This window comes from Amblyraja radiata, chromosome 19, assembly GCF_010909765.2.
Source record: "Amblyraja radiata isolate CabotCenter1 chromosome 19, sAmbRad1.1.pri, whole genome shotgun sequence".
In the NCBI taxonomy this organism is placed as follows: Eukaryota; Metazoa; Chordata; class Chondrichthyes; order Rajiformes; family Rajidae; genus Amblyraja; species Amblyraja radiata.
In genome coordinates this window covers 8,825,100-8,850,857 of record NC_045974.1, presented here as the reverse complement: position 1 = coordinate 8,850,857, position 25,758 = coordinate 8,825,100, and the positions used below count along the sequence as shown (strand labels likewise).

At 46.1% G+C, this 25,758-nt stretch overlaps 1 protein-coding gene across 1 annotated transcript; it reads left to right on the top strand.

Moving 5' to 3' along the window:
* Positions 1 to 20,969: 20,969 nt before the first annotated feature.
* fezf1 (FEZ family zinc finger 1) lies at positions 20,970 to 25,531 on the top strand. The gene is made up of 4 exons (XM_033037621.1): positions 20,970 to 22,033; positions 22,329 to 22,463; positions 23,534 to 23,666; positions 24,759 to 25,531. The coding sequence occupies exons 1-4, from the start codon at positions 21,113 to 21,115 to the stop codon at positions 25,022 to 25,024; spliced, it is 1,455 nt and encodes a 484-aa protein (XP_032893512.1). The 5' UTR covers positions 20,970 to 21,112; the 3' UTR covers positions 25,025 to 25,531.
* Positions 25,532 to 25,758: the final 227 nt, after the last annotated feature.

Here is a 25,758-nt window from a genome sequence, read left to right as displayed (position 1 = left end):
GAGGTTATCCACTTTGGTAGCAAAAACAGGAAGGCAGGTTATTATCTAAATGGTGTCAAGTTAGGAAAAGGGGAAGTACAACGGGATCTGGGGGTCCTTGTTCATCAGTCAATGAAAGTAAGCATGCAGATACAGCATGCAATGAAGAAAGCGAATGGCATGTTGGCCTTCATAACAAGAATAGTTGAATATAGGAGCAAAGAGGTCCTTCTGCAGTTGTACAGGGCCCTAGTGCGGCCACACCTGGAGTATTGTGTGCAGTTTTGGTCCCCTAATTTGAGGAAGGGCATTCTTGCTATTGAGGGAGTTTACAAGGTTAATTCCTGGGATGGCGGGACTGTCATATGCTGAGAGAGTGGAGCGGCTGGGCTTGTATACTCTGGAATTTAGAAGGATGAGAGGATATCTTATTGAAACATATAAGATTATTAAGGGTTTGGACACGCTAGAGGCAGAAAACATGTTCCCGATGTTGGGGGAGCCCAGAACCAGGGGCCACAGTTTAAGAATAAGGAGTAAGCCATTTAGAATGGAGACGAAGAAACATTTTTTTTCACACAGAGTTGTGAGTCTGTGGAATTATCTGCCTCAGAGGGCGGTGGAGGCCGGTTCTCTTGATACTTTCAAGAGAGGGATAGATAGGGCTCTTAAAGATAGCGGAGTCAGGGGATATGGGGAGAAGGCAGGAACGGGATACTAATTGGGGATGTTCAGCCATAATCTCATTGAATGGTGGTGCTGGCTCAAAGGTCAGAATGGCCTACTCCTGCACCTATTGTCTATTGTCTATTGTTGGTTTGTGTTTTGCTCAAGATTCCAGCATCTGCAGTTCTTTGTGTCTCCGGTCAATTTGTTATGTTGTTGTAAGGTGGTGCTTCCATTTTATATTGATGCACACTATATAATGGAAATCCAAATGAATGCCAGCAAGAGTGTTGACACCACAGACGGAATGACGTCTCACTTCAGTTTCATATCCAATACAGCATAATTCCAGCCAGTACGAAAATAGGAACTTATATTAAATTGCAACTTGTATTTGCATCACTATGCATACAAGTGATGTGTGATGATACATACTGTCTTAGCCCAGACACCAACAGAGACTCAGAAATGTTGTAGGAATGAACTGCATATGCTGGTTTAAACCATCTGAAGAAGAGTCTCGACCCAAAGCCTCACCCATTCTTTCTATCCAGAGATGCTGCCTGTCCCGCTGATTTACTCCAGAATTGTGTGTCTAGCTTCAAAGACTCAGAATTGACTGTGATATCAGATCCACAAAACCAAAACGTACCAAAGTAACTCTAAAAATCACACAGTACAAAGTGCCATCAAACCCTGAACACATTTCTGTTATAGGTGTGTTGAAGAAGGTGGTGAAAGGTGTAACCCTTCATATTGTATTAGTGCTGGACGAGTAGACGGTCATATGTGGATCTGAACATTGTCTAATGACCAATTGGTAAGTGGGCCCCTTTTCCTCAAAAGTCTTTTTGGAGATGAATTAGCTCCATCGGCCAACACCGCCCGATTGAATAATGGAATCGCATCAGACCTTTGCTAGGCTTGATAATTGGATATCCAAGTTAGCTGGTATCTAGGTGATCCTGGTATCTAGGTGATCCAGTCACCGCTGGCGATTGACTAGGTAATCAGGTTCTTTGTTTGAAACCCGAGAGCCGGGGATAGTAATGGGCAGAAGACAGATGGGCTGGAGTAACTCAACGGGTCTCGACCCGAAACGTCACCCATTCCTTCTCTCCAGAGATGTTGCCTGTCCCGCTGAGTTACCCCAGCATTTTGTGTCTACCTTCGGTTTAAACAGCATCTGCAGTTCCTTCCTACACACAGTAATGGGCAGGGTGCTCCAGTCGAGAGAGGAAGATAGAAACACATGTATCCACATTAAACTGCATCTGCCATGCATCTGCCCACTCACCCCACCTATCCAAGTCACCCTGTAGCCTCATGGCATCCTCCTCGCAGCTCCCGCTGCCACCCAGCTTTGTGTCATACGCAAACTTGATGTTACATTTAATTCAATACAGAACAGATAGTTCAGAACGCTCAACGCTGGGTCGTATCACCGACACACCTTTGAAGGCTCGCAAAGTATTTTAATTTTGCAGACTATAGTCATTCAAGTGTATATAAATGTTTAGTTTAGCGATGCAGTGCGCAAACAGGCCCTGCTGTTCATGAACAAACCAATATGGAAACACAATGAACAAGGACACCAGAATCCAAAACGTTTTAACTGCAGCGATGCCACCCAATGTATTAAAATTATGCAGTGTTTTTAAAAGATCCAGACTCAAATTAATGTAAATACAGTGTAGGAAGGAACTGCAGATGCTGGTTTACACCGAACATAGGCACAACATGCTGGAGTAACTCAGTGGGACAGGCAGCATCTCTCTGGAGTTTTGTGCCATTTGTGTCATTTTGTGTCTATCTTCAATGTAAATAAAGCGCCTTGCTCGTGTGGAAACAAAGCACTTCAGATGCTGGTGAAGGATAACTTCCACTGCGGGAAACTTCTTTCAAATACCTTTCCCTTTGACAGCGATGTGAAATATTTCGAAAATAAGCGTCATTGCAGTTTTTTAAGCTTTTTGAGATATATCTGAACCAGTCTATATTTGCCTGACAAACTGTTTAGTAAAGGGTGCAGAACTGATGGATGAAACGGTGGCTTCATCTACTGTGAATTTTGTGTTCGCCTCGCTGTGTATATGGCCGGCAAAGATACACCTCTGTGACTACACATTAGACAAAAATGAATCGTCGCCCTGAAGCATGTAATGACAGCTCACGTTTGAGACTATTTATACATATTCTTTAGCCAGTGGGTGGCGAATCTGCTGAATTCATTGCCACAGACGGCGGTGGAGGCCAAGTCAGTGGGTATTTTTTTTTTAGTAGGTCGTAGACACAAAATGCTGGAGTATTCACTCAGTGGGGACAGGCAGCATTTCTGGAGAGAAGGAATGGGTGACGTTTCGGGTCGAGACCCTTCTTCTGACATTAGCACGTGTGTCAGGAAACGTTGCCTATTTCCTTCGCTCCATAGATGCTGCTGCACCCGCTGAGATTCTCCAGCATTTTTGTGTACCTTCGATTTTCCAGCATCTGCAGTTCCTTCTTTAAAAACAGTGTGTCAGGGGTTATGGGGAGGAGGCAGGAGAAAGAGGCTGAGAGGGAAAGATAGATCAGCCATAATTGAATGGCGAGGCAGATTCGATGGGCCGAATGGCCTAACTCTGCTTTTCTGTCTTATGATCTTATGAGGTCTATTCTTAACTTGATATATCCTGAAAGCCGGGAATAAGTAATAGATGTCAAATAACTCCCTGGGGGGGGGGGGGGGGGGGGGGGGGGGGGGGACAACGAACGTGAATGTTATTGACATGGTGTTGTGTGATTCTCTGGCACCGTTTAATCATTTGAATAAAGAATGAGAATATCGATTTAAAATGGAGATTAAAACGATTTCTCCGACCGCTCTGTGGTTGAAACACAACTGCAATGGGAATCATCGGCCGCAGTCGGGAGAATGAATGTGTAATTACCACGATTCTATTTCTTGGCTTCCGCGTCGCTCAAAATACATATTTTTGCTGCCAAGCGCGAAACAACACGTTTCCTTATGGTTTTATAAATGGTCGTTAAAATGAAACATGCGGGATGGGGAATGTGTTCCGATCGCCATTGAAAACGGAAGGTTTAGGGAGGAACTGAAGACGCTGGTTTAAACCGAAGATAGACACACAAAAAAAGCTGTAGTAACTCAGCGGGTCAGGCAGCGTCTCTGGAGAGAAGGAATGGGTGGCGTTTGGGTATGAAGAAAGGTCTCGACCCGAAACGTCACCTGTTCCTTTTCTCCAGAGATGCTGCATGACCCACTTAGTTACTCCAGCCTTTTGTGTCTATCTTTGAAAACGGAACGTTTAATATATATATATATATGTGCATATATATATGTGTATATATATAGACTGATATATCATATATATATATGTGTATATATGTGTATATATATATATTATATATCAGTCTGGAGAAGGGTTTCGGCCCGAAACATTGCCGATTTCATTCGCTCCATAGATGCTGCTGCACCCGCTGAGTTTCTCCAGCACTTTTGTCTACCTTCGATTTTCCAGCATCTGCAGTTCCTTCTTAAACATTATATATATATATATATGATCACAGTTGTCAGCGGGTGGAGCAAAGATGTTCGAGCGAGCAGGAAACTTAGAATATGTTTACAAGCAAACAATTTCAGAGAAATAAACGCACGGTGATGAGAAATCTGAAGCTAGCTAGTCCAGTCTGAAGCTGAAAACCACTATCGGTATGTGTAGGAAGGACAGACAGATGGGAGCTCTCAACGCCCAGATATTGCACCTTCAACAACACAGGGTCAAAGATATCCCACTGCAACACGCTGGCAATGAAAACTGAATGGGGGGGGGGGGGTCGACAATTTACGTTGACCATATTTTATTTTAGTCGCTTGGCATGTTTCTTTCATAAATGCATGTGATAGGAGCAGACTTTAAGTCTACTCCGCCATTCAATCATGGCTGATCTATATTTCACTCTCAACCCCATTTTCCTGCCTTCACCCCATAACCCTTGACACCCATACTAATCAAGAATTTGTCTTTCTCTCTGCCTTAAAAATATCCACTGACTTGGCCACCACAGCCCTCCGTGGCAATGGATTCCACAGATTCACCACCCTCTGACTGAAGAAATTCCTCCAAATCCCTTTCCTAAACGAACGTCATTTAAATCTGAGGCTATAACCCCTGGACCTAGACTCTGCTGCTCGTCTTTCTTAGAAACCCTAATTTGCTTGTATTTTGTTTTTTGCTGCAATTTTTGTTTACCTCTGATCCAGTCGTAATTTACAATCTTGACTTGGTCGGTAATATTGTTGTATTTAATTAGCAATTGCACGTTTGTATTCTGTTTTATTTTAAACAGGCTACATCGCTCAGGAAATCTCCATAGAGTTTGCAGCAGCGAAAATGAATTCTAGTTAACTAATTAAACGGGGCGGCACGGTGGCGCAGTGGTAGAGTTGCTGCCTTACACAGCGCTCACAGCGCCTGTGTGACCCTACGGCTGCTGTCTGTACGGAGTTTGTACGCTCTCCCCGTGACCGCGTGGGTTTTCTCCGAGATCTTCGGTTTCCCCCCCACACTCCAAAGACGCGCAGGTTTGTAGGTTAATTGGCTTGGGTTTGTATTCTTGATTATAAATGTAAATTGTTCCTAGTGTGTGCAGGGTTGTGTTAATGTGCGGGGATCGCTGGTCGGTGCGGACTCGGTGGGCTGAAGGGCCTGTAGCCGCGCCGTATCTCTAAGCTAAACTAAAAATGAGGTTAGTATCTTGTGATTAAGAAGGAACTGCAGATGCTGGAAAATCGAAGGTACACAAAAATGCTGGAGAAACTCAGCGGGTGCAGCAGCATCTGTGGAGCGAAGGAAATAGGCAACGTTTCGTCCCGAAACGTTGCCTATTTCCTTCGCTCCATAGATGCTGCTGCGCAGTTTTTGTGTACTTTAGTATCTTGTGAAGCGGACTCCTCCCACTCTCGTTTTCAGCAGTTTAGATCAAACTGATATTGTTCGCATTTTAACCCGATATGATGAAGTTTCACACCCACCCCACTCAATGGGACTGCAATTAAAAAAAATAAAGCGAGGACCATCTGTTCATTCTGCCGCTGCTTGGCCCTCCATTCAGCCCAGTGCCACAGAAACACCGGGGGCGAGGACCAACCGGCCACAATTCATGAGCAAGAAGCGACCGCAGATGCTGGTTTCTAACCGAAGATAGACACAAAATGCTGGAGTAACTCAGCGGGACAGGCAGCATCTCTGGAGAAAAAGGAATGAGGTGACCGTTTCAGGTCGAGCCCCTTCTTCAGACTGAGAGTCGAGGGAGAGGGAAACGAGAGATATAGACGGTGATATAGAAAGATAGAAAGAAATGGAACAAATGAATGAAAAATATGCAAACAAATGAAAACAGTTCCGTTGTAAACTTGACGGTGAATTAAAAATCTTGAACAAGTGTAATTATTCTTCAAGAAAATATTTATCACCGTAATTGCTTGACCGGGTTCATCTGTGGGATTCCACAGAGAAAGAGGTTTCGAGGCATCTTTACTCCAGTACTCCAGTGTCTAAGGCCACGTCTTATTCGGGAGGTCGGTATCCTTGTGTATAAGCGGATTTTGTGTAAGTTGTACTTGCTGTGTTTAATAGTTGTGCCCTCAGCGCACTTATATTGATGCTTGTTGCTATTATTCCAAGCCAGAGGCGGCTGCTCGCTGTACATCATCAACACCTGTCTTCATACACAGAGATAAATCTCTGGAATTCCTTAACGGGTGTTCGGTATTAAAGTCCTCTCAATCTAATGTAGAATTTAGTTACAAAATGCTGGAGTAACTACGCGGGACGGGCAGCATCGTTGGATAGAACGAATGAATGGGTGACGTTTCGGATCGAGACCCTTCTTCAGACAGAGAGTCAGGGAAGAGGGAGTCTAGAGAGTTTAAGAAGGAACTGCAGATGCTGGAAAATTCATAGATGCTGCTGCACCCGCTGAGTTTCTCCAGCATTTTTGTGTACCAGGGAGTCTAGAGATATGGAAGGGTAGGTAAGGTTTGAATTGATGTGGAATGTAGAAGATTCGAAATAGACAATGCAAAGAGACAAACGTACAAAACGGTGCGTTCAGGAAACAATAAGAGGCGGTAGTATTAAACATTAAATGTCACATCTTGGGTTTTGCTCGCTTTGGTAGATTATGTTTACTTTAACACTGAAGGAGAGGACAAGCGCTGGAGTAACTCAGCGGGTCAGGCAGCATCTCTGGCGAACATGGATAGGTGACGTTTCAGAATCTGAAGTAGGGTCCCAACTCCAAACGTCACCTATCCATGTTCTCCAGAGATGCTGCCTGGCCCGCTGAGTTACTCCCGCACTTTGTGTCTCTTTGTGTTTTGGGAATTACATAGTCATGTCTGCAAGAAGACCCGGGCTGGGAACTGAATATTCAGGATTATACATCCTATCAAAAAGGCAGACAGGTGGGCAGAGGGGATGGGGTTGCTCTGTTGGTAAGGAATGACATTCAGTCCGTTGGGAGGGGTGACATAGAAACAGGAGGTGTAGAGTCAGTGTAGATAGAACTAAGGAACTGTAAGGGTAAAATGACCCTAATGGGAGTAATCTACAGGCCCCCATACAGTAGCCTGGATATAGGGTGCAAGTTGAATCAAGAGTTAAAATTGGCATGTCGCAAAGGTAATGCTACGGTGGTCATGGGAGATTTCAACATGCAGGTAGACTGGGAAAATCAGGTTGGCACTGGACTCCAAGAAAGGGAGTTTGTGGAGTGCTTCCGAGATTGATTCCTAAAGCAGCTGATACTGGAGCCAACCAGGGAGAAGGCGATTCTGGGTTTAGTGTTGCGTAATGAACCGGATTTGATAAGGGAACTCGAGGTAGAGGAGCCATTAGAGGTTGTGACCATAATATTATGTTTTAATCTAAAATTTGAGAAGGAGAAGGGAAAATCGTAAGTGTCAGTATTACTGTTGAGCAAAGGGGATTATGGAGCCATGAGGGAGGAGCTGGCCAAAGTTGACTGGAAAGGGACCCTAGCAGGGATGACAGTGGAACAACAATGGTAGGCATTTCTGGCAATAATACAGAAGGTGCTGGTTCAGATCATTCCATAGAGGAAGAAAGATTCTAAGAGGAGTAAGAGGCGATCGTGGCTCTCAAGGGAAGTCAAGGACAGTATAAAAATAAAAGAGAAGTATAACATAGCAAAGATGAACGGGAAGTCAGAGGATTGGGAAACTTTTAAAGAGCAACATAAGATAACTAAACAGGCATAATAGGGAGAAAAGATGAGGTACGTAGGTGAGCTAGCCAAGAATATAAAGGAAGATAGTAAAAGCTTATTTAAGTATGTGAAGAGGAAAAAAATAGTTAAGACCAAAGTTGGACCCTTGAAGACAGAAATAGGTGAATTTATTATGGGGAACAATGAAATGGCAGAGGAGTTGAACAGGTACTTTGGATCTATCTTCACTAAGGACGACACAAACAATCTCCCAGATGTACTAGTGGCCAGAGGACCTATGATGACGGAGGAATTGAAGGAAATTCACATTAGGCAGGAAATGGTGTTGGGTAGACTGATGGGACTGAAGGCTGATAAATCCCCAGGGCCTGATGGTCTGCATCCCAGGGTACTTAAGGAAGTGGTCCTAGAAATCATGGACGCATTGGTGATCAATTACAATGTTCTATAGATTCAGGATTACCTTTTCTGTAAAACCTTTTCACCCAGAGGAAAAGTTGTGAATCTGTGGAATTCTCTGCCCCAGAGGGCGGTGGAGGCCAATTCTCTGGATGCTTTCAAGAGAAAGTTAGATAGAGCTCTTAATGATAGCGGAGTCAATGGATATGGGGAGAAGGCAGGAACGGGGTACTGATTGTGGATGATCAGCCATGATCACGTTGAATGGCGGTGCTGGCTCGAAGGGCCGAATGGCCATCTCCTGCACCTATTGCCTATTGTCTATCGTGTCCTTTTGCGGAAAGCGGCATCTGCAAGGGAGACCCGTGCGGGAAGGAACTGCAGATGCTGGTTTATACCGAAAGGTATAAACACAAAATGCTGGAGTAACTCAGCGGGTCAGGCAGCATTTCTGGGGGAAACGAATAGGTGACGTTTGGGGTCGGAACCCCGTTCTGAATTCTAAAGGTTGAAGGTAAATGTTGGACAAGGGAAGGGTGGGTGGTTGATTTCAAATGTGTGCTCACGAACGCATTTAAGACTGCCATTAACAGTTAAAGCACTGGACTGATTGTTATTGTTTAGGGGGCCGGGTCCCACACACCGTGTGTTGGGCACTCGCCAACACAAGTGGAGCTCCACAGAACTGAACTGTAGAAACAAAGAACTGCAGGTGCTGGTTTATACCAAAGATGGACACAAAGTGCTGGAGTGACTCTGCGGGTCAGGCAGCATCTCTGGAGGAAAAGGATAGGCGAGGTTTCGAGTCGGGGCCCTTCTTCAGACCACAGAGTCAAGATATGTTTGCAATTATAGAGGCTGCCGAAACGCTCACTCACACCCACTCCACCATCTCTTCCACGACTTATCTTGCAAGAACAGCTACAAGATGCAACCAGGCCCTTCCTATCAACGCAGCGGTTGTTCATTGTCTCTCTGTTAATGCTCGCTTCGGGTTAAAAGCGGTTGCAGTGTTAAAGATAGACACAAAATGCTGGAGTAACTCAGCGGGAGAGGCAGCATCTCTGGAGAGAAGGAATGGGTGAAATTTCGGGACTCTGAAGAAGGGTCTCGACCTGAAAGGTCACCCATTCCTTCTCTCTAGAGATGCTGCATGTCCCGCTGAGTTACTCCAGCCTTGTGTGTCTGTCTCATCTTTGCTGTAAACCGGCATCTGTAGTTCCTTCCTACGCATTTCATATGTTATTACCTACCTGGACTCTCCGACCTGTCGCCCACTAGATGCGCTTTGTCGGGAATCCGGGCCGGCGGGTCAAAATGATCCTTTCATTGAGCGCTGCCTACACACACACACACACAGACACACACACACACACACACACACACACATACACACTAAACCCGAGTGAATATCCCGCCCCTCTCTCTCCAGCGCTGAAACACGCCGGCCTGTTCTCCAGGGATTCCGAGCGGTCCTGGTGCCGCCTCTTCATTACTGGAACGGGTTCCCTCCGTTTGTTCAGGCAGTCCCTCGGGGCCGGGCTGAGGTCGAAGATAGGCACAAAATGCCGGATTAACTCGGCGGGACAGGCAGCATCTTTGGAGGTGACGTTTCGAGTCGAGATCCTTCTTCAGATTGAGAGCCAGGGTCGTGGGAAACGAGAGATGTCAATAGACAATAGACAATAGGTGCAGGAGTAGGCCATTCGGCCCTTCGAGCCAGCGCCGCAATTCAATATGATCATGGCTGATCATCCCCAATCAGTACCCCGTTCCTGCCTTCTCCCCATATCCACTGACTCCGCTATTTTTATGAGCGCTATCCAGTTTAAATTCCATTTGGAACATTTTGGAGGACCAAGAAACCAAGAACCAAGCTCGCTCTTGAAAGCACCCAGAGAACCGGCCTCCACCGCCCTTCTCTGAGGCAGAGAAATGTGAAAATGTACATAGAACAAATGAACGGCGGATATGCACGAAGACAGATCAAAGCCTAGCGATTATGATCAAGGAAAGATGGAGCCCACAATGGTCCATTGTTGGCGGCGGGGAAGAAGATAACGGGTGATACAAACAGTGAAACTCAGCAGGACGACTAGGGTGGGGGAGGGATGGAGAGAGAGGGGGTGCAAGGGTTACTTGAAGTCAGAGAAATCAATGTTCATACCGCTGGGGTGCGAGCTGCCCAAGCGAAATGTGAAGTGCTGTTCCTCCAATTTGCGTTGGGCCTCACTCTGACAGTGGAGGAGGCCCAGGACAGAAAGGTCAGTGTGGGAATGGGACATGTGCCGGTACTGAGGTGTTGGTCAGATCATACCTGTTGATTTTTATTTGTTCATTATATATTATTTGTGTGTATTGTTCTTACAAGCCTGTTATGCCGCTACGTAGGAATTAGATTAGCCATGACCGAACGGCGGCGCGGATTCGATGGCCCGAACGACTTTATTCTGCTCATATGTCGTATGATTTAATTTCATTGATACGATAATAAAACGCCTTTGAGTCTAAGGCTTATACTTTGGCCTTGTTGCTTGGGGACGAGATGCGCGTTGCAATAGATGGAATTCAGAGACTGATGGAGGTTTGAAAGGTTCAGTTCAGTTCAACGGTAGACAAAAATGCTGGAGAAACTCAGCGGGGAGGCAGCATCTATGGAGCGAAGGAATAGATGACGTTTCGGGTCGAGACCCTTCTTCACAAAACCTTCGATTTCACCAGCATCTGCAGTTCTTTCTTAAACAGTTCAGTTCAACGTGCAGGAAGGACCTGCAGATGCTGGTTTACGTTGAAGATGCCGGAGTAACTCAGCGGGACAGGCAGTATCTCTGGATAGAAGGAAATGGTGGCGCTTTGGGTCGAAGAAGCATCTTCCCATTCCTTCTCTCCAGAGATGCTGCCTGTCCCGCTGAGTTACTCCAGCATTTTGTGTGTACAGTTCAGGTCAGTTTAGTTTATTGTCATGTGTACCGAGGTACAGTGAAAAGCTTTTGTTGCGTGCTACCTAGTCATCAGAAAGACAATACATGTTTACAATAGAAACATAGAAACATAGAAAATAGGTGCAGGAGGAAGCCATTCGGCCCTTCGAGCCAGCACCGCCATTCATTGAGATCATGGCTGATCGTCCCCTATCAATAACCCGTGCCTGCCTTCTCCCCATATCCCTTGACTCCACTAGCCCCTGGAGCTCTATCTAACTCTCTCTTAAATCCATCCAGTGGTTTGGCCTCCACTGCCCTCTGTGGCAGGGAATTCCACAAATTCACAACTCTCTGGGTGAAAAGGTTTTTTCTCACCTCAGTCTTAAATGGCCTCCCCTTTATTCTAAGACTGTGGGCCCTGGTTCTGGACTCGCCCAACATTGGGAACTTTTTTCCTGCATCTAGCTTGTCCAGTCCTTTTATAATTTTATATGTTTCTATAAGTTTCTTCCCTCATCCTTCTAAACTCCAGTGAATACAAGCCTAGTCTTTTCAGTCTTTCCTCATATGAGAGACCCGCCATCCCAGGGATCAATCTCGCCATGAACAGTGTATAGATACACGACAAGGGAATAACATTTAGTAAGGATGTTCCATCTGTATGTGTGTGTGGAGGAGGGGGGTGAATAATAAATAATTAGCTCACCCCGAAGGTATCTCTTGCCCCACACGCCATAGACCTCACATTTCTAGACCCCCGTCACCTCCATTCTTCCTTCATTCCTTCCTTAAACAGAGACCCAACCAGTTCCCCTCTACTAACACTCTCCTCTGCCAGAACTTGTCCTCAACCTCAACAACTTAACTTTTGACTCCTCTCACTTTCTTCAAGTCAAAGGTGTAGTTACGGGCAGGTGTAGAAGAAAAGAACTGCAGATGCTTGTGGGAAAAGCTGGCCCGCTGATTTACTCCAGCACTCTGTGTATTTTTTTGTGTAGCCATGGGCATTCGCATGCGTACCTTTTTGTGTTGGTTATGTTGAACACTCCTTGTTCCAAATGCACCAGCCACCATTCCCCGACACTGGTCATAGAGTGATGCAGCGTGGAAACAGCCCCGTCTTCCCACCCGCCTCTTGCCAGGATGCTATCCCTTACTCGCGATTTCTTCGTCTCCACCACATGTGCTCCCAAGACAAGACCTTCAATTCTCGGACGTCTGAGATGTCCTCGAAGAGTCATAGACGTGTCCACGGCGACCAAGATTTCATGTTCATACGTGATAGGAGCAGAATTAGGCCATTCAGCCCATCAATCAACTCCGCCATCATGGCTGATCTATAGAAACATAGATGGAAACATAGAAAATAGGTGCAGGAGTAGGTCATTCGGCCCTTCGAGCCTGCACTGCCATTCAATATGATCATGGTTGATCATCCAACTCAGTATCCTGTACCTGCCTTCTCTCCATACCCCCTGATCCCTTTAGCCACAAGGGCCACATCTAACTCCCTCCGAAAAAATGTCCACTAACCCTCCATTGATGCTGCCTGACTCGCTGAGTTCCTCCAGCACTCTGTTTCTTTTCCTCACAGAGTCTGAGGAGCCCGTTTCCCTGCTGTACCATTTGGCTCGAGGGGCCGAATGGCCTCTTCCTGCACCTATTTTCTATGTTTCTATCTTTCTATGTTTCTATGACTCTCCAAGCATTATTTCAAGCAGTTTTGCATGCCAATTAATCAAATGTCGTAAAAGTACTGTCTGAAACCTATTCTCATGCATCTGCCAAAAAAACACTGTGTCAGAGAAACAAGGACTTAATAGATATGATTAAGGCGTTTTAAGATAGACAGATTCTTGATTAGTACGGGTGTCAAGGGCTATGGGGATAAGGCAGGAGAATGGGGTAGAGAGGGAGTGTTAGATCGGCCATGATTGAATAGCGGTGTAGCCGTGATGGGTCGAATGGCCTAATTTTGCTGCTACCACTTATGAACCGCAGATGCTGGTTTACATCAAAAAGACACAAGGTGCTGAAGTAACTCGACGGGTCAGACAACATCGCTGTCTGAAGAAGGGTCCCGACTCGAAGCGTGATCTGTCACTGTTCCCCAGAGACGCTGCCTGACCTGTTGAGTTCTCTAGCGTTTTGTGTCATCAATTGTGTTGGAGCTTGGTGTTTTAACTTAGAAAGGTAGGAGCAATTTTTAAGGTCTAATTTTGATCCAGTCAACACAAAAATATAGATAGTCACAAAGTGCTGGAGTAACTCAGCGGGTCAGGCAGCATTTCTAGAGAAAACGGATGGGTGATGTTTCAGGTCGGACCCATCTTCAGACTGACTCGAAATGTCACCCATCCATTTTCTCCAAAGATGCTGGTCATCTCTAGAGAAAAGGGAATCGGTGCGGTTTGGGGTCGGGACCCTTTTTCAGCGGGTCTGACAAGGGTCAAATCCTCCAGAGATGTGCCTGACCTGCTGAATTACTCCAGCACTTTGTGACTATCTTTGGTATTAACCAGCATCTGCAGTTCTTTGTCTCTACCACACGTTAATTGAGTTTATCGGTCACCTGCATGGTTGCATTTGCATTGGTTTATATTCCCGGGAATGTTTAAAATAGCAAACAACAGTGAAATGTGTAATAGTTTCACGAACACAGAATATGAACGTTTCGCATTAATGTAGAGCATTTAGCTACTTAATTAAGGTCGAGCCAAAAGGATTTGTAGCTACAAAATAACTACTTTTGAAAGACCGTTATTTTGCAATGAGGCCGGACTGACAAATCTAAGTCAGTTTCTGTTTGGACCACCTTCGTTGGAAACATGTTTTAAGTTCAAGTTTTAGAATGTACATTTTTAGCTGGACGCGGGGTGAAGGGGCGGCGTGGACGATACAACTATCACTGATTTTGAATAATCAAACGGAAGTCAATGAGGTTTTCAACGGAAAATAAAAGGCATGCTGTATTGCAGACGAAATATGTATGAAGGAACTGCAGATACTCGTTTAAACCGAAGATAGACACAACACGCTGGAGTAACTCAGCGGGTCAGGCAGCATCTCTGGAGAGAAGGAATGGGTGATGTTTCGGGTCGAGACCCTTCTTCAGACTGGAATGGACACCGAATCCTTCTCTCCAGAGATGCTGCCTGTCCCGCTGAGTTACTCCAGCATGTTGTGTCTATCCGCTGTATTGCAGATGCGGGAAATCTAAACTAAAAACAGAAATTGTCGGAAATATTCAGCAGGTCAGTCCGCATTCACAGGAAGGCAACGTTTCGGGTCGAAGAACAGCATTTCTACTGATTTTATTTTATATTTGAAGTTGTCTGTGAGTCCAGTTTACTTCTAAGATGGTGATCTCGATGGTTTCCAACCAATGAGAACTTCGAGTGTTGCAACGCTGTGAAGAATCGTCTCTCAAGTTCCCCTCATGTGTATGATCCGCGCTGCGATATCTCATCCCGCCCGTCACAGAGGGATATAGTGAAGGAGTATATCCAGCCCAACCAATGTCAGACGGAATTTGTTCATGCTGTAACCACCGGCTATCTAATTGTTCCAGGAAGTTCTGCTCGCGTCCGGCGGAGGTATAGAAGCGTGTAAGCGTTCACCTCTGGACTCAGGAACAGCTACTTCCCCTCTGTTATCGGGTATCTGAACGGTCCTTCCATAAGCGACCTACTCACCTCTACCCCATCGTGGACATTGGACTTTGTCAATGGAACTGATGGTTTGCAATGCTGCACTCTTTACTTCCCCCTTTGCTCAATCTATTGTGCGTGAGTTTGACTTGTATTTAGGTATGGTGTTATCTGATCCAGGCACACAATGCTGAGGTAACTCAGCGGGTCAGGCAGCGTGTCTGGAGAAAAGGAATAGGTGACGTTTCGGATCGAGACCCTTCATCTCACCCATATAGAGTCTGATGTGGGATCTCTTTTCTCCAGAGATGCTGCCTGCCCCGCTAAGTTACTGCGGTATTTTGTATCTATCTTCGGTGTAAACCACAATCTGTAGTTCATTCTTACACGCACTATCTGATTTGTTTGGATAGCGTGCAATACAAAGCTTTTCAATGCATTAGTTTTACACTAAACCTAAACTTAAGAAAGTGACGGCAGGAATCGTTTCATCCGCATTATACCAACGCTTGTTGCTCTGGCAACATAACTCTTGACCTTACAATTGCTTGCCATCACACCAAGAAGTAAACTTCACCTTGAACTGTTAACAGGTATCAGGGGTTATGGGGAGAAGCCTATATCTCTCGTTTCCCTTATCCCTAACTAGTCTGAAGAAGGGTCTCGACCCGAAACGTCGCCCTTCCTTCTCTCCAGAGATGCTGTCTGACCCGCTGTTACTCCAGCTGTTTGTACCTATCTTCGGTTTAAACCAGCATCTGCAGTTCCTTCCTACACAGCCACGATTGAGTGGCGGAATAGACCTGATGGGCCGAATGGCCAAATTCTGCTCCCATCACTTATGACCTTATGAACTCAATGGGTGGACCCGGAGGTGTGAAATCTACACTCTTACCAATCTGCGCTCATGCCTTGCTCTTCCTAAGTAGAACTTTATTGAAGGATAATATTCAAAAAGCGTCCAGAGGGAACACAAAATCCCCAAACAATTAAAATATTAATTATTAAAATGTTAACAGGTGGGTTTGAGGATTTTACCCATTTCTCGTTTCTTTCTCGCACATCATTGTGGAGAATTAGCACCGGTATTGCCGGAAGAAACATTTTGGCACGGATTGAAGATTGGCTGGCTAACAGTAAACAGACAGGAGGCTCTAATGGGTCGTTTTCCTGTTGGCAATGTAATGATCTGCAAGCCATAGGATTCGATGGTGGGTCACCAACTTCTTGGAATTGATATCGATGACTTGGAAGGTGGGACTGTTCAACTCGCTTAAGTGAGATATAGATAGAACAGTAAGTTGTGAAGGGACATAAGACTGTATCCGGGTATAGATTATGTGAGCGGGCAAAGAACTGTGAAATGGACTGTAATGTGTGAAAATGTGAAGTTGCCCATTTAAGCAATATTTTTTTAGAACATATCAACATTCTGAGAGCTTTGGATCCTAATGAATTGTTTGTAAAAAAAAAAAGAGGCTGTAACTGCGTGGGGTTTATCTGGCCTATATCCTTAAAGTCATGGGATGATAGAACTCGAGTGAACTGATGTCAAGTAGCCGATGTGGACACGGTGGCCCGAAAGGTAAGTTTTATGCTGCGTCTCTGACACAGAGAGCGGTGAATCTGTGGAACTCTCTGCCACAGAATGTAGTTGAGGCCAGTTCATTGGCTATATTTAAGAGGGAGTTAGACGTGGCCCTTGTGGCTAAAGGGATCAGGGGGTATGGAGAGAAGGCAGGTACAGGATACTGAGTTGGATGATCAGCCATGATCATATTGAATGGCGGTGCAGGCTCGAAGGGCCGAATGGCCTACTCCTGCACCTATTTTCTATGTTTCTATGTCTCTGAACCAAACTAAACTAAACTAAACGAACCTAAACTAAACGATGTTTCAACTAGTGGGAGAGTCTGGGACCAGAGGCCATAGCCTCAGAATAAAAGGGCGTTCCTTTAGAAAGGAGATGAGAAGGAATGTATTTAGTCAGAGGGTGGTGAATCTGTGAAATTCATTGCTACAGACGGCTATGGAGGCCAAATCAATGGATATTTTTAAGGCAGAGATGGATAGATTCTTGATTAGTACGGGTGTCGGGGGTTATGAGGAAAAGGCAGGAGAATGGGTTTGAGAGGGAAAGATAGATCAGCCATGATAGAATGGCGAAGTAGACTTGATGGGCCGAATGGCCTCATTCTGCTCCTAGAACGTATGAACTAAACTAAACTAAACTAGTTAGGGTCGCTAACAGAACGATGTTCTTTATTGCTGGCAGTATTGAACGCAAAAGTTGGGAGGTGTCATGCTTCATACAGGGTGTTGATGAAACCATTGCTGGAGTATTTTGTGCTGAAAGCAAAACAGACAATGCTGGAAGAACTCAGCCAGTCCAGCAGCATCTGTGGAAAGGAAGAGCAATTACGGTTTCGCGTCAGAGTTCCTTTTGAAAGAATGGTGTTAATGTGTGTGTAGAGGCACAGAAAAGGTGGAAAATTGATGGTTGTCTTAAGAAGAAATGTGGCTCAAGTAAAGTTTACATCCACGGGAGTTTGGAAGAGCGGGAGAGATTGATGGAAACATCAAATTCGGTGGAGGTGCGACATGGTAATTGTGGAGAGGATGTTTCCGCGAGTAGAATAGCGGAAAGAAGAATTACTGTTTAAAAATAAGGGGTCGCCCAATTAACAGAAAGATGAGGTGATTTTTCATTCATTTTGGAACCTCATAAGGGCGGTAGAGTTGCTGCCTTACAGCGCCAGTGACCCGGGTTCAATCCTGATCACACCTGTCTGTATGGAGTTTGTACATTCCCCCTGTGACAGTGTGGGTTTTCACAGGGTGACCTTCCTTCCTCCCACACTCTAAAGACGTGCAGATTTTATAGTTCAATTGGCTCCCGTAAAATTGTAAATTGTCCCTAGCGTGTAGGATAGAGCTAGTGCTGGTCAGCACGGACTCGTTGGGCCGAAGGGCCTGTTTCCGCACTGCATCGCTAAAGTCTAAAGAGGATGCAAGCAGAGGGTAAGAACATATTAAGGCAAAGGTGCATAGATTCATGGTTAGCGGGAGGATAAAGGATTACCATGGGAATGCGGAGTTGAGTCATTATCTTATAATATGTAGGAGCAGATTCAAGGGCCGGAGTGGTTCACTCACGCCCCTGATTCATATGATTATGTATCTTATGCATAAAGTAAACACGATATGAAATCCATCGTGTAAACGGCAACAGCGATATAAGCAGAAACGATTTGGGAATATAGAACCGTGTGGAACCTAAGCTAAATTCTAGTTTGCAACGTGTGTCGGAGGGTGGTATATATCGAAGATAGACACAACGTACTGGAGTAACCCAGCTGCCTGACCCGTGTGCCTGTCTCCTAATCTGTAACTCCTAGCCTAGCCTGCTTTGGCTCTCTTGCCAGCAGTGAAGCACGGGTTCCAGGGTGTACACGCCGTCAAATTAACTCCCCAGGAACATTTAAAACATAATCAGTCTGAAGAAGGCTCTCGGCCCGAAACGTCACCCATTCCTTCTATCCAGAGAATGCTGCCTGTCCAGCTGAGTTACTCCAGCATTGTGTTTGTGTCTTCGGTGTAAAACTGCATCTGCAGTTCATTCCCACACGTCTACAATATTATTGTTAATTGCTGATCGCATGCACCAATCTTTACATGTAAGGATTTTAGGTCACAAACCAATCCGAGATAGGCGACAGTAACGCAACACAAATTTAAGGCCCTTTAAAAAAAAAAGTTCTGATTTAATAAATAACTCCATCAGGGGTGGGGGGGGGGGGGGGGGGGGGGGGGGGGTGCATCGGTGGCTTGGCCATATCTCCGCTGGAATTACAGAGTCCTCATAACAACCTGCAGATCCAACAGGCCAACTGTTGACATGATCGACCACCGCCAACGTCTCGCCGGGAAATGAGAGTTTCGAAGAGAAAGGGCAGGCGAAGATAGACACAGAATGCTGGAGTAACTCAGCGGGGCGGGCAGCATCTCTGGAGTTTAGCGCGCCGCGCTCGGCAATATCGCTCCAAGTCTACTTAAAATCTCACCCCGGCCTCTGTCACAGAATCTCCACTGGTACCTTTAATCTATAGTCCTCTTTCTCTCACTTTGTCAGGGCGCTGTGTCTTGCCAGCGTGAAGTGTTTGTTCTTCCCTTCGAATATACAGCTGGAAGCTTTCTTTCGGGTTCAATACCTCTTCTCTCTCCTCTGAACTGAAAGGGTATTTGCATAAATGAAGGTCTATTTATAACACTATATTGGAACTGTCAGCAAACGATAAAATAGATTATATCACGCTGCCAATTAAAAACGCATTGTTTACATAAAAGCACTTGACAAAAAAAGTGTACAACGCCGTCAGTAGAGTGCATAATGACTTGCCTGCCGAGGGTGTATTGCAACATTGTGCAAATTGATGTTTCCGTTAATGAATTCGCTCTTCGTTAACGAATATCGTATTATTGAACAGTACAATGGGCAACAAGCTCCCATTATAGAACATAGGACTTGAAAACAAGGCGTCTCCAGTCATTCACTAGCAATACCTTGTCCATCTGAAAGACATGATATAAATGCAATACTTTTTTTTTTAATGCAGAAATGATGCAGTCTGTGGAATTCTCTGCCTCAGAGGGCGGTGGAGGCAGGTTCTCTGGATGCTTTCAAGAGAGAGCTAGATAGGGCTCTTAAAAATAGCGGAGTTAAGGGATATGGGGAGAAGGCAGGAACGGGGTACTGATTGGGGATGATCAGCCATGATCACATTGAATGGCGGTGCTGGCTTGAAGGGCCAAATGGCCTACTCATGCACCTATTGTCTATTGATGGAAAAAGTAGGATTGGGCAAAACGGTTAGAATTGGGCAAAATGTCAATGGCCTGATTCCTTTATCAACGTGACTTTTTTTTGCATATCTTTCATCTTTTTTTATTTTATTTTTTATTGCTTACAAGTTTATTTGTGTTTGTATATTTTAACATGTTCAATAAATTAATAAAACAAACAAACAAACAAACTTCAGGACGTATTAGCCGAGCAGTATTTTTGAAGTAGGAAGCAACTGCAGATGCTCAGCGGGTCAGGCAGCATCTCTGGAGAAAAGCAACGCTTCTTCAGACATGTAGTTGCGTTTGTACGCGGGTGGCTAATCGAGCTGATTCTAAAACTATTTACAATTGTAAAATTGCTATTTCTACATTGAAAAAAACACGTTGTTTATAACGCGTATGTTGTGCCCAGGAATGTTTCTTAAGTGTAGAATATGCCCGATACTGGATTTCAGAAAACTGCGCGATTACTTTTTTTTGTGTCAACAAGTGTGTGTGTCAACCTGGTGCCTTTAAAGCGAGGGGAGGAAGTGAAATGCAATGATCGGCCGCTATCTGTTCATGTCGGAAGTGGCCGGGATTAAAAAAATCATTTGGCCTCTCGGGCAGGCGATTGTGGGGGGTTTGGATGCTCGTGGAGGCGGTAGCGAGGTGTGTGCAGGAAGCAATTGCAGATGCTGGTTTACACCGAAGATAGACCCCCAAAAAAGCTGAAATAACTCCAGAGATGCTGAAGTGCTGACCCGCTGAGTTACTCCAGTGTGTGTGTGTGTGTCTGAGTGTGTGTGTGTGTGTGTGTGTGTGTGTGTGTGTGTGTGTGTGTATGTGTGTGTGTGTGTGTGTGTGTGTGTGTGTGTGTCTGTGTGTGTGTGTCTGTGTGTGTGTGTGTCTGTGTCTGTGTCTGTGTGTGTGTCTGTGTCTGTGTCTGTCTGTGTGTCTGTGTGTCTGTGTGTCTGTGTGTCTGTGTGCCGGTAGCGAGGCGTTGAGGCGACCTTCTGCTGAGACCCTGAATACGGTGACTGCTGATGTACCTTGTTCCAATGTGCGGCGCCGGCGTCAGTCAAACGCCCAGCAGACAGGAGCGCTCCCCTGATTCGACGCGAACCGCTGGGCGGAAGGTAGAGACGGCGAATAAGGATCTGCCGTCTCCCTTGGGTGGGCGGGCGAGAGTCGGATTTCCAGTGACGACCAAACTCCGAGCGCCAGCCCACTGACAAAACACAAATAAAAACTTCATTGCCGTGTACAGCCAGTGAATTGATGACTTTTTTTTTTTAAATCTCCTCATCTCCAGGAAGGACCATGGGCGAGATATCTGGAAGGTTTTTGGCACCGCGCGTTTCAATGGGCCAGGACTGGTAGGAAAAGTGACAGGACGTGTGACAAACTTGCTGCATGCTGCCAGTGTCTTCAATCCCGTTCACATCCATCACCGGGCAAAGGAGGAACGTCCACACACTCTGCGCAAAAAGAGCAAACAGCTCCTCCACAATACAAACCAATATGGACAACACTTATTCCCACCGCTATCGAGCTGAGAAGATACTGGCGGCCACTTCTACTGAGAGAGAGAGCCTGCATACCAGCGACGCTATGGTCAACACGTCCAAACCATTGGCTTTCTCCATTGAGCGAATTATGGCCAGGACTCCAGAACCCAAGTACTTCCCTTACCCAAACTTACTGCATGGAGCGGGAGCCAAAGGAGAGCCCAAGCACGTGTTCCACCTCAACTCCTCGATGCCCTGTATGATCCCACTCTTGTCCTTGGCTTACGACAGCAACGCGAAGGGCGGCCTAGCCGAGCACCGCAAAAGCCACCTGGAGGCCTCTTCCTATGACTGCAGCCACTTGGTCAACTGCGGCTTGCCCTCCAAAGCGGAGGTGGCCACCCCCTCGCCGCCTCTGGACCACTACCGGCTCATCCGTCCGCGGGTGGTCAACCAGTCGTCCTTCCACGCCATGGGAGCTCTGTGCTACCTGAACTACATCGACGGGGGGCCGTGCCCGCCACCGGCCACCACCGCCGCCGCCGCCGCCGCTGCCGCCTCCACCATTTTCAACGTGCACCCTATGGCGTCCTACCTGCTCGGCTCCCCCCTCGGCGTCCTCGCCGACAAGAACAAACTGGGGCTGCCCTCGGTCGACAGGTACCCCACGGCTTTCAAAGACCTCTCGCCCTCCCAGCTCCAACACTGCGTGAAGGAGAACGCGCACTTTCTGTCGGAAAAGCTGAGCCTCAAACACTCTTCCAAACTCAGCAGCAGTCCGCCGAACAGCAGACCCAAAGTCTTCACCTGCGAAGTTTGTGGAAAGGTAAGCGTTTCACCCCCGTCTTTCAGCCCCATGTTCCTTCCCACTCCCTTCCCCTCTTGAAAGGAGCGAGGAACCGCAGATGCCGGTTTACAACAGATTTTAAAAAAGACACAAAGTGCTGGAGTAACTGGAGTCTGAAGAAGGGTTGAAACCTGAAACATCAGAGATCATCAGAACTCATCAGAGATCCCACTGAGTTACTCCAGCACTTTAGCTCAGCTTTCAAAAAGCCATCGTTACACCGATTCTAAATCTCTTTCCCTTCTGTGTGTGCGTGGTTTTTTTTTCCCTTTAGGTTTTCAACGCACATTATAATTTAACCCGTCACATGCCGGTCCACACGGGAGCCAGGCCGTTCGTTTGCAAAGTCTGCGGCAAAGGTTTCCGCCAAGCCAGCACCCTGTGCCGACACAAGATCATACACACCCAGGTAGGTCCGCTGCCTCCGTTTCAACTCCAATGCAGTCACCAGTGTACTGCCCGGCCGTAGAAGGTGTACACGAGTGCTTCTCTCCGCTCAAGCCAACTCTTTGCCGTGTGGCCTGCAGTTAGGATTGACACCACCAAAGAACACTCCAAATATTTGGTGTTTAGCGGCAACGATGCAACAGTGACCTGGTCAAATCTGCATTGTCCGAATTTAGTTTAGTTCAGAGATACAGCGCGGAAACAGGCCCTTCGGCCCACCGAATCCGCACCGACCAGCGACTCCCCCCAAATGAACACTATCCTACACTAGAGACTTTCTTTTTACATTTACACCAACCCAGTTGACCTACAAATCTGCATGTCTTTGGAGTGATGGGACCATCAATTAGTTGTAATATTGTTGGCGATTTCTGGGGTTTAGATGATCTTACAGTGGGTAGAAATGCGAACAGCGCCGTGATAATTTAAAAAAAAAACACACATAGCGTGCGAATAGACCGGCGCACAGCCACCTCGCCTCCTTGTCCAACTCAGCCTCTCGTGTGTAAGAAGGAACTGCTGATGCTGGTTTAAACGGAAGAGAGACCTCCAGGGATGCTGCCTGTCCAGCTTTATGTGTCTACCTTCAGCCTCTCGCGTCTGCTTGCATAATAGGCTGAAGCGATTTGGGGCAGAATAATTTCTCTGGATGGAGAATTTTGCCAGAAGCCATACACCGCACCCCGCCATTACTGGGGGGGGTCTGACGGGGTGGTTGATATCCGTTTTTAACGGAGTCTGATTTGGAGGGGGGCATTTGCCCATTTTGGATTCATTTGTTTCAGACCTGCCTATCAGTCTGAAGGAAGGTCTCGCCCCGAAATGCCACCCATTCCCTTTCCCCAGAAATGTTGCCTGTCCCGCTCAGTCCCTTCAGGTTTATTTTCATGTCCATCTTAGGCCTACATTGCGATAGGGTCAGTTGAGAGGAGAACCGTGGTTTGCCGCTCTCCGACGTCTGAACAGCGGACCGCGGTCATGTTCCCGCCGTGGCTGTGTGTTTATTAACGTGGCGTTTTCATCACCCGACAGGAGAAACCGCACAAGTGTAATCAGTGCGGTAAAGCGTTCAACAGAAGTTCCACGCTCAACACACACACCAGGATCCACGCCGGCTATAAGCCCTTTGTTTGCGAGTTCTGCGGGAAAGGATTTCACCAAAAAGGTAAGGCGGGTGGAAAAGAAATATCAATGCGTCTTCTCCGGGAAGAAAACAACTAAGCAGTGAGCCGAACATGAACAGCGCGATGTATTGTAACAAGCTTGAATCCCCAGTCTTACTACTGGCCCTATACGTAGGTACTTAAGTCTGAATGTTAAAGAAGGAACTGCAGATGCTGGAAAATCGAAGGTACACAAAATTGCTGGAGAAACTCAGCGGGTGCAGCAGCATCTATGGAGCGAAGGAGATAGGCAACGTTTCGGGCCGAAACGTTGCCTATCTCCTTCGCTCCATAGATGCTGCTGCACCCGCTGAGTTTCTCCAGCAATTTTGTGTACTTAAGTCTGAAGAAGGGTCTCGACCCCAAACGTCACCTGTTCCTTGCTCCACAGATGCTGCCTCACCCGTTGAGTTTCTCCAGCATTTTTTGTCTACTTCAGTATGATTGTGCTTTTGTATAATACGGCTTTTATTGAACCATATCCAAAATAAAAATAAATGTCACTGTACCGAGGTATCTAGGACCGTTGAACCATTAACTAAATAAAAACATTAGCCGGATACCATGAGACATTTGGGCGGCACAGTGGCGCAGCGGTAGAGTTGCTGCCTCATAGCGCCAGAGACCCGGGTTCGATCCTGACTACGGGTGCTTGTCTGTACGCAGATTTTTTTCATTCTGCCCGCGACCGCGTCGGTTTCCACCGGGTGCTCCGGTTTCCTACCACATCCCAAAGACGCGCATGTTTGGCTTTTTCCGCTAAAAAAAAATCTGTAAACTGTGCCCAACGTGCAGGATAGTGCTAGTGTTCGGGCTGTTCGGCGGGGACTCGGGGCCTGTTTCCGCGCTGTATACCTAACCTAAAATTTCATCCCCAATTATACGAAGACTCCCGCCATCGTATTTTTCCAGGAGTTGTGAAAATTTCGATAAACCTACGGATGTATTCAGTAATATTACTCAAACGTCGCTTAACCCAGAGTAGAGTCAATATTTGTTAACCAAGAAAAAAATAAAATATATATATATATAATTATTTTTTTTAAACTTTGGACTCTCTTAATTTATAAATCAGTGTGACGTCTTATTTCCAGGTAACTACAAGAACCACAAGCTGACTCACAGCGGGGAGAAGCAGTTCAAATGTAGCATCTGCAACAAAGCTTTCCACCAGATCTATAACCTGACCTTCCACATGCACACTCACAACGACAAGAAACCCTTCACCTGTTCCACCTGCGGCAAAGGTTTCTGTCGGAACTTTGACCTGAAAAAACATGTCAGGAAATTGCACGACAACGGCCCGGGATCTCGCCCGTCCACGGCAGAATTTCCTTTCAACGAACAGCCTCGGAAATAAGACTTTGCAGACACGCAATGAACTTTCGTTCATAAAAAACTGTTAACTGCTAAGAACTCTTTGCATGCGGAGTTACATTATATACAACACGATTATCGGCTCGTGCACCGAGAATTGTTGAGTTTTATCTGGAAAAAGTTCTGGACAAAAAAAAAAGTCATTTCATCTCAGCTTCGTCTTTTAAAAAAATTATAATGTATTTATTTGGATTCTATTCGTCTGCTGCTGCATGGATTTTGTCCGTTTGGGAATCTCCCCTCTCCCCCCTCCCCACCCCCTAATTTAATCTAATCGCAGATTAGATTCGCGCTCAATGGCCATAAATGGAGAAACTGGAGATGAATCGCTACACTGATCGCTCGCTAGCCCGCTCTCTCTCTCTAATCCTGCAAACGCATCCCGTCCCTTCATTCTGCTGCAGACTGGCCCGTACATATCAGGAGGAGAGATGATTGCGACGGGACTCCAGGTGTATCTTATGGTGATCAAATAAATTCTTGTAAAGCTGCGGATATTGGGATTTATTTGGGTGGGGGTGGTCTTTTGCAAAAGTCATTCCGTGAGTGAACCGGGTTGAAAATATTTATTCTATATTATCACAGTTTCTATGACGCGAATGTAATTATACACACAGTGTGTGTGTGTGAGTAATAAAACGAGTTAGGGAAAGACTAGTGTAAATATGTGCGTGGTGCATATCACTAAAGGAACGCGCTGTATGGAACGAGCTGCCA